The 10,203-nt window shown below is 41.0% G+C and overlaps 1 protein-coding gene across 1 annotated transcript; it reads left to right on the plus strand.

Annotated features, from left to right (window-relative positions):
* The first annotated feature begins 864 nt into the window (after positions 1-864).
* On the plus strand, positions 865-9,774 carry LOC131252864 (probable WRKY transcription factor 49). The gene is made up of 3 exons (XM_058253619.1): positions 865-1,226; positions 1,316-1,459; positions 8,886-9,774. Exons 1-3 carry the CDS (start codon positions 964-966, stop codon positions 9,364-9,366), a joined length of 888 nt encoding a protein of 295 aa, XP_058109602.1. The 5' UTR covers positions 865-963; the 3' UTR covers positions 9,367-9,774.
* Positions 9,775-10,203: the final 429 nt, after the last annotated feature.

Genomic DNA, 10,203 nt, shown 5'->3' on the forward strand with positions numbered 1-10,203 from the left:
CCTGCGGGACTATCAGCCCTATTATTTTATATATTAGGACAATAAAAGGAAGGTTTGCAAAGTACATCCAAACGCAAATTAAAAACCCTAATTTAACCCAAAAGCGGGTTTGTGCCTCAAATGCTCCTTTTGAGCGTCTGTCCAAACGAGCCCCTGGTGACAGGAAACGGATTGGCTACTCCCCCTGACACCAGCCCCATGGTTGGTGGTCGGTGCTACGTGGACCCCACCATGATGTATGTATTTCATCCATTTTTAAATATAATTTTAGGATATCCCAAAAATGAGAGGGATATAAATCTCAGGTGGACCACACCACAGCAAAACAATAGTTATTGGATATCCATCATTTAAATCCTCCTAAGGCTTTGAAATCCAATCTGTTGATTAGGTCATAAAGACCCAGATGAAGTGAAAAAACAAACATCAGCTTGATCCAATACTTTTATGGACCCTAAAAAGTTTTTAATGATAGACCTTCATTCAACACTGTTTCCTGTAATGTGGTCCACTTGAGATTGGGATATACCTATTATTTTTTTTTGTAATACCATGAAATGATCTAGAAAGATAGATGGAAGGCATGGATGAAACACATACATCATGGTGGGGCCGAAAGAGCACTGACCACCGGCCATTGGCTGGTGGCAGGGGGAGTGGCCAATCCGTTTCCCCGGTGACAGTGGGTTCCAATAGCCACGTGAACAATTTAAAAGTGCCTGTATATGAACAGTAATACGTTGCCAGAGTATCATATAACCCGAAAAACTACAAAAGTACGTGACTCTCAATTTTAACGTAAGGGGTAAAATGGTAAACATAACCCCCTCTCTGTCTCTATCTACCAACTCCTCTCCATTCCTTCTATTTCAAAAGCCTTTCTCTTTCCTCCTTCCTCACCATACTTTCTTTCCTCCTCCCCTTCTTCTCCTCCTTCATATAAACTGAATTTCCAATTTCTCAATGACCGGAACCTACGAATCGATTGTGAATTGGTCAGACGGATCTGAAGACGAGCTCGTTAGAGAGCTTCTTGATGACGATTCGCCCTTCTTCGTTCTGCCTAACACCGTCGAATCTATTCCCGACCTGGGTCTTTCACCGAAACCCGTTACGAACCAAATCATGATCTTCTCCGGGCCCACCATCGATGATATCGAGAGCGCATTATCCACAACACATCGAAATCTGGATATCAACGAACAACATACCAGTCCTCGACCAACGTATGAGATTTTGTTTTATTTTTCAAGAATTGGGTATTTGAATTTGATTATTTTATTTTATTTTATTATTTTTTAATATTTTTATATAGAATTTCGATGATGGAGAAGAGATTGAGCAAGATGGAGAATAAGTACACATTGAAAATCAAGAGCTGTGGGAATTCAATGGCAGATGATGGTTATAAGTGGCGGAAATATGGGCAAAAATCTATCAAGAATAGCCCCAATCCAAGGTATCTTCTCTCTTTCTTGGTAGAGCTAGAGGGGCATTTTCGTCATTTCACAGTTCAATGAGATATGATGCACCGATTGTATGTGTAAACTTTCACATATACAAGCATCCGATCCGTAGAATATGTGGACCGCATATGAAAATTACGTGGGAAGAACCTCTATGGTCCATTCATCAGGCAGGCTTCAGCGTCGAAATCAAGGGACAGGTGATGGTTGGAATTGATTTATAGAGGTTGGCCCACTTATTGGATTGGTCTAATTTCCAATTTGCATGATCTTTAACGACTGGCCCACCATTTGGACGGTTCGGATGTTCTAAAAATATACAAGAAAGCTCAAAGTTACATCCAACGTCGAGTGGGAACAACTGTCCTTTGCAGCCGACATTTCTAATAAAATGGCGAAAATGCCCCGCTGTTCAACTTCGAAATGTCCAATAAGTGCAAAACTGCAAGGCGAGTGTAGCATACCGTCAAGGTACTCGCTAACACGTGCGGATTTGGCATACGTGCGACTAATCTAATCCGCCCAGCATGTGGTCCCACAGTGTGGAATTCATGAGTAGAAATCAGTCTGCTATTTGGTGGGCCACACATGTCCCACCTATAGCGGTCAATCTGATCTAGGATCTCGAACACGTGGCAGCTTGAGCAGCAAGTACCAGGAAAATTAGTGCACTAACCACTTGAGAATGCCATTGGATGACTTTTCTGCAGTTTTATTTTCCAATGACTAATATGCCCCTGAGTGTCAGCTGCGTACTCTTCTTGAGAAGTCATATGATACTCAGCTCTGCATGACCCTTGATACACAGGCACTCTGAAATTGTAAATGTGGCCTACATGAGCTCCAATTAAACTGACTAACTTGTGTAAGCCACTGTTGGTAAGTAATAGCCTCAAAATCATACTTTTTGAATAACACTAACCTCTGATTCGTGGACACTTGATCATTGAAATATAGCCGTTGGATTTTTTTTATGCCTCGGATGCTGTATCTAGGTGATCTTTTAGCGCCAGCTTATCATCCATCACATCCTGTCGGAGTATTTTAAAGCTTTTCTCTTTTTAGGAATCTCGAGGGCATTGTCGTAAAAAAAAAAAAAAAATCTTTGTTTGCAAGCGGGCGTACAAGGCTAACTGCCCTCTCTTTTCAATTAAATGGTGAGACGACAGGGGGCCGGACACGGCTTCAGTGGATCCCTGACTGTGGGGCCCACCTTGATGTATTTGTTTTATATCCATGCCATTCATCCATTTCCCTGCTCATTTTAGTGCATGATCCCAAAACTCTACATGTATATCCAAATCTCAGGTGGACCACACCACAGGAAACATCGGTGATTGAATGCCCACCATTAAAAACTTCTTGGGGGCCACAGGAATGTTTATTTCAATCTAACATGTCGATGAGGTCAAAAGATCCCGATGAAGGAACCACGCAAATATTAGCTTGATCCATAACTTTTGCAGCCCACAAGAAGTTTTAAGGGTCAATAATCACTGTTTCATGTTTTGTGGTCCACCTGAGGTTTGGATCTTCTGCATTATTCGGTTCATGTCCTAAAATGAGTGGGAGAAAAGGATGGACGGCGCGGATATGATAAAAATACATCACGGTGGGCCCAACAGTTAAGGGATCCACCGAAGTCATAATGTGGGCCGGGATTGCCTGCAGCCCTAAGCTCTGTGTGGCCCACCATGAGATATGTGTTATATCCACGAAGTTCATCCGTTTATCCAGATTATTTGAGCCAAAAAAATTAGGCGGATCCAAATCTCAAGTGAGCCACATTATAAGAAAAGTGGGTATTTGACGTCCACCGTTAAAAACCTTTTAAGGGCAAGAAATTTTTTGGATCAACGTGATATTTGTATTTCACCCGGTTGGGATTCACCTTATAAAGGGTTTGGATGGAAAATAAACATCATGGTGGGCCCTAGGAAGGTTTCAATGGCCGGTATCATTTCCCCACTGTTTCTAGTGGTGTGGTCCACTTGAGATTTAGATCTGCCTCTTATTTGCTTTCATTCACTCAAATGAACTGTAGAAACAGATGGACGGTATAGATATAACACATACAGCCGGGAGCTGCATGCAGTCTGGATCCGGGTACGATGCCTGCAGAGATCACGGAACATCGTACCGTGGTCTGTCGGTGAATGCATTTCAGTGCACCACGCATTATTATATTTCTAATTGGCCATTCGTTTGTAAATGTGTGGCCCACCTTATAAATGGACCAGTCGAAACTTTGTACTTTGGCATTCACAGGAGCCCAGCTCCTAATTAAAATATGGTACTCTAGAGAGCGACACGCGTGTGCAATAAAGTTCATGTACATGCAACGCATTTGCCAGCATGGCACCAAATCCAATCCATCCATCAGGTTGGTCCGACCTTCTACCCGTATTCCAAAAAATAAATCTGGTCCGCTCGGCATGCAGACCACATTATTGGAAACAGGTGGATGGGTTAGAAAACTTCAACCAAGTTTTTCAGAGCCGTACATTTTTTGCAAGCTTATGGGCCCACCTGATAAGTGGACTAACCTGATTCTTGGGCTAGGGCAACAATATAGTGGTTACGACTTGATGGATGGATTGGATCTTGGACCTACGTGCCATGCAGACCCATGTGGCATGTACGTGAGCTTTATTGCACCCGCGTTTAGAAAATCTCGCTAGTATATTTATAATTGATAAAAATAAATACTGGGTTCGTTGACTGAAAAAACGAAGCGAGTTGGGTACGACCCCGGAACCAGCCATGTGGGTGAGACCATGACCGTGGGGGGCCATCTCAATGAATGCATTTCATATCCATACCGTACATCTGTTTTTTACAGATTATTTTAGGCATTGTTCCAAAACCGAAGCAGATATAAATTTCAGGTGGACAACACCATAGATAGGTTTTAACGGTAGGAATTTACCTGCTCACGTTTTCCTATCGTGAGGCCTACTTGAGGTTTGGATTTGCATCATTTTTTTATCCATTTACTAACATGATCTGCAAAAACGGATGGACGTGGTGGATTTCCACAAACATCGCGGTGTGCCCTGCGTCGCAGGAAGTTCATGTGAAAAAGCTTTTGAATGGAATCCGCACCGCATAGCCGAGTGGTTGGCTATGGGCGGGAGCGGATTAGATGTTAGGTGCTACCCTTGACATGGGGCCCACCTTGATGATGTGTTGTATATCTACGCCGTCCATCCGTTTCTTCTGACTGTTTTAGGAGAATTTTCCAAAAATTAAGAAGATCAAAATCTCATGGGAACCAGACGACGGGAAACAGTGGTGATTGAGTCCCTCACAATTAAAAATTCCAAAGGGCCAATCGTAAGGTTTTCGTAATTTTTATTTCCCATCCAACCTGTTGATAATGTCAAGAAAAACTGGATTAAGGGAAACTACGAAAATGAGTTTGATTCGAAAATATTTTGGCCCACAAAAATGTTTTAATGGTTACTCATCACTGTTTTTAGTGGTGTGATCTACTTAAGACTTTAATATTCTTAATATTTTTTATTACGTCCTAAAATGATATTAAAAAATATACGGACAGAGTGAATATGAAAAAACTATATCGAGATGGGCCCCACACGGTTAGGGTAACACCTTGGTAACAGCTAATCCGCGCTCGCAATGGGCTGGGTTTTGACCTGGCGGAGCCTGACAAATGGTTGGGCCCAGGTCGAACCCGCTGTGGCCTGAAAACTAATTAAATCTATGTCCCCACCTAAAATTTTCTAATTCGTCTGTTGACACTTTAGAGGAATTAAATCAACGGTCCACATGTCAAATGCATGTATTGCCTAACCGAGGATTTAAACGGCCTATTTGGAAGATACAAACACATGTATATATGAAGTTGGGTCGACCCTTAAGAATATATATACAAACATACATCCATCATTTGTAAGTTTCTATACTCGCGGTCTATTAATTTTTTATGGGCTTTGGGACGTAGGGTTTGGTGGACCAGCCTAGCCCATTAATAAGCTATATGAGTGGGTCAGGTTGGGTAGGGTTCAACCCAAGCCTGACCCATTTATTTAAACGGCTCACATTTCTTAACCTGAGTCCAACCCACTACCCATTGGTCTTGGTCAAACCCACCTCAGAAGCTGACCCGATCCTTTGCTGCCCCCTAATCTGCTTTTCTCTAATAATACTACTTTCAGCACTTTCCTTCAATTATGAATTATTTATTTAGATAATGGAGCACGGACCGGAACCCCTGCAACAGACAGATGACTGTGGGGCCCATTGTGTTGTGTGTGTGACATCCACTATTTCCCCTAGGTGCACCGCTTATTGTTGGGCCTTGGGCCCAAAAATCAGCTGGTTCCACTAAAGTTTTGTATAAGGATAATATATAGTTGGGCGTTGAGAATTACACGAGGTGTTGCATCACCTGCATAGTTTAGATTTTGGGCTCATATCATGGGAGATGAGTTCTGAAAAAAATCTCATGAGAGCTCAAGAGAATTGGTGGGTAGGTGATCATTCATGTATAGAGAGAGAGGGAGAGGGAGAGGGAGAGAGAGAATCATGCTTACCTACGCACTTACGCACGTGTGCACCTTTGCACATGTGTCATGGGCGTCTAATCAAAAGGGTCCATGTGATGCGGAATCCCATGAAACCCTAAGGAAAAAAATTTTACCCCGATCTAAATTCTAGTGGACCATAGCAAAGAGAAATGCAAATCAAGGGAGGAAATTGTTTTCATTTTTCATGGCCTACCAAAGTTTTGGATTAAAATAAAAATTAGGCCTGGGGGTTTCATGAGGTGCTACTTCACGTGAACCATTCAAATTTTGGAGTCACATAATGTATGATGAGTTTTCAAAAAAGTTCACATAAGTTGCATGCAAACTAGTGTGCTATATGTGTGTGTGTGTGTGTGTGAGAGAGTAAAAGGACTGTGACTTTATTTTTAAGAATAAGAGCTGGAGTAATTCAACCCATTCCAATTATTTTTTCAGAGTTTTTGCAGTTTTCGCCCATCATGTATGAGCTATTGTTGATTGTTCTTTTCCATAGAAAACTAAAAATTCAAAAAGTTAGGTAGAATGTCAAACCTTTACAATTTTATAATTTTTATGTCCATGTAGCTAGCATTTGTAGTGGCAATTTATACTTTCCCAGTGGCCTTTTCATTGTGGGATTAACCTATTCAACGGTTCTGAATCTTTTGATCAAATATCTGGATGGCCCACTTGGCTGACTAATTTATTTAGTAGTCCGCAGATTACACTACCTGGTCTCTTCTCAGTAAATTTTTTTGGGTGAAATCTTTAATACTCTGGCAGAATGTGATCGATGACACACGCTCGCTTAGAATTTTCATTTGTATTGGACAAGTAATTCATATTAAACTGTTGAATTCGTGGACATAAAAATGACGGCTGAAACTGAAGGATATCCAATAATTGTGTTTTCACAAACAAGTGTTTATGAATCAGGCATTAGGATTGTTTGATCAATCTGATTTTGGGACTGTGACCTACCAGAGTAGGTTTCACAATTTAGTCTTCAAAATGGATGCTTTATATATATATATATATGGGAAAAGGTACTGTGCGCTCGACCTCATGAGTCCGTCCCATGAGGTCAAGCTGTGTGGGCCCCACCGTGATGCGTTTCTAACATCTACCCCATCAGTCAGATGCACCATTCCATCGTGGACCTAGGTCTCAAAAATCAAGTCAATCCGTAACTTGTGTGGGCCACACCACATACAGAAGTGGGGAGGGGTCGTGCACCATTAAAACATTCATAATCATTTTTTGGGCCCACCGAGATGTGGTTTGCAAATCCAGCCCATCCATTATGTGTGTCCCACTTGGATGAGGGTTCAGACCAAGTTTCAGCAGCATTCAAAACTCAGGTGGGCCCCACCAAGTGCTTTTATATATTTTAACGGTGTCTTCACATGATTTTAGATGGTATGGCCCACCTGAGTTCCGTATACAGCTGATTTTTGGGATATCCCATAATTTAGAGGGGACCCATCAAATGCACGGTGTTGATGGTCGACACGCATCACGGTGGGGCCCACACAGCTCGACCTCATGGGAGCTTATGGTGAGGTCGAGCGCATAGTGTGTGTGTATGTATATATATATATATAGTTAGTTCGTTAGTACACCCACTGTCAGTTGATACTTCACTGTTAGCCACCCCCACTACCGATCAATAGCTGGACCTCAGTGTTGAAACGAGGTATCTTTCACGTTTAAAATGGATGCTGTGTGTACAATTGTTGAGTATAAGTGTATCAAGTGTCACGTTTAGCCAGAGTATCAAATCACTGTCCATATTTTAATTTTGCATTACTCTCTTGAATCTCTTCTTGCAACCTCCCTTTGTCACAAGAACGAAAGAAATAGGAAGTTTACTCGTTGAATGCATTTTGAAGGCATATTCCCTCATATCCATGGTTAGTTTATCCAATCCATTCATTTGCAGTCCCATAATGGGTGGACCATACCCCCCAATGTCTCTTAAATTCGAAGGTTCTAGACATTGATTCTTTGATCTTACATCCAGTAAATGTATAGGTTGTTACTTCACTTCTTATTAACTATGTATTTGCACGATGATAATGAAAAGGTTACAAAGTTGAGATTTTTTTTTTTCCGTCAGTGGAGACCACTTTTGTTGATGTCTTAAATCTATTACTAATAAGGGTCTGTTTCCATTGAATGACCACTCGATGCCATGGAATAGATATCGATGCCATCGACAGATACTCAATCCCATCGAGAAAATTCGAAAAATCAATGTTGGTTGTTGAAACGTTTTACTGTTGCCACTCGATGACATCAAAAGAGTTCGATGCCATCGACAGATCCTTGATGGGGTGTGAATGTCATCGAAGGTCTCATCGAGCATGCGTAAAGTTGCGTAAGTGCGGAATTTGTTTTTTATTCTGGTTGTAATAGTATATATATCTAGTATAATCAGGATTTGAGAGGAGATGAGGTATATTAGGACTTTCTACTTCGTTCATAAGGGTTGAAGGGCATAGCTAGAGTTCGACGAAGGAGATTCAAGACTTGTTCGAATCGTTAAGATTCTAACTCTTATAATTCTGCTTTCATAGTGCACCGCTCATCACTTTGTGCCGTAGTTTTTTCCCGCAAGGGTTTTTCCACATAAAATTCATATTGTTCTTGTTTAGGCTTGGTTGCATAATTGCATGTATTTTGTTTAATTCATCCATGTATGCTTATGCAGTTCCCAATCACCACAATTAATTATAAACTTTTAAACGTGAATACATACATACCATCTGTCTAATCAATGCGCCATCACAATCAGAATGGACAACCAAACCTTTTATTTCTCCATATATGTCAACATATATATATAAATTGATAGTGTTTGATTTCCTTTACTTTGATTTCGCAGGAGTTATTACAGGTGCACTAACCCAAGGTGCAGCGCGAAAAAGCAAGTCGAGAAGTCCACTGAAGATCCAGACACCCTGATCGTCACCTACGAAGGGCTCCACCTCCACTTCGCTTACTCCCACTTCCTCTTGACCCGGCCAAGCGATTATTCCAACGACCTCCACCCCACCAAAAGGCCCAAAATCCTAACCACACCCGAACAAGCTCAAGCCCATCCAAGCCCACAAGTGGACCCCACGACAATCGTGCCACAACAAGACCCATGTGGGGAGGTGGCCAGCCCCATTGGGACCCCACAAGGGTTGCTAGAAGATGTTGTGCCCTTAGTGATTAGAAATCCATTGAACAACCATGCATTTCCAAATGAGCTTTGTATGTCTCCTTACCCATCTTCTCCTCCATCTTCTTCCTCTTCTTGTGTCTCTTGGTCACCCAATTCAACTTCTTTCGATGTGGGTGTTTTTTCTAGTATTTGGTGAGTTTACAACGAAAGAATAGAAGGTTGTGGTGGTCTTTTTTCTTGGGATTCTTGAGCTATATTGGAGGAGAAATATTCACATACAACCTTGTACCTTCCTTTTCTTTCATGCCAACATGTCACTTGTGTAGAACATTTAATCCATGCAAAAGGTGAGCCACAACATAAGATTGAAATCCAATCAATTGGGGAGAAATGGTGCGGCCCACATTTTGCGACGGTCTATGATTAGTGGGAAAAAGTGTCGTGTGTAAGAGTTAACCCGACGTTCTATATATGTGAACATCTCTCATATTAGAAATGAGGTGAATGCTAATGACTCTTTGTAAGTGTTTTCCAAGAAATGATGAATATGGAGTAGTGAAAACGATAGGATGGAATAATAGAAATGGATGTACAGTTATGATCAGGATTTTTGGTATATGAGTATCATATATTTTTCTTCTTTTTTCTTCTTCCTTTTTTTTTAAATTTACTTAACGGGAAGTTGATAAGAATTATAAAATCTTAATGCATGAGAATGTGTGTGTACCCATTATCCACAAATCAAGTGAATGAGAGGATGAGCAAATGAAATAACTACCCATATGAAAAGGTAGAACTCTTGATATAGTGTGTTGATTGGTCAGACAGTAGTGGGGAGTTGTGAATACAACTGAAAAGACACAAGCAACTTCCGAGAACAATCATGCAAGTTTCCTAATAAAAACCTTGTTAATCTAGGACATCATGTCCAAAGGAATTTATTTAGAACTCATATTATTTCTATATTCATTAGCATTTAAGGCATGTTTAGATTGGAGGAATTCTCTTTCTACCGTGGGAAAGAAATTATTTT

The sequence above is a fragment of the Magnolia sinica genome, chromosome 8 (assembly GCF_029962835.1).
Source record: "Magnolia sinica isolate HGM2019 chromosome 8, MsV1, whole genome shotgun sequence".
Taxonomy (NCBI): domain Eukaryota; kingdom Viridiplantae; phylum Streptophyta; class Magnoliopsida; order Magnoliales; family Magnoliaceae; genus Magnolia; species Magnolia sinica.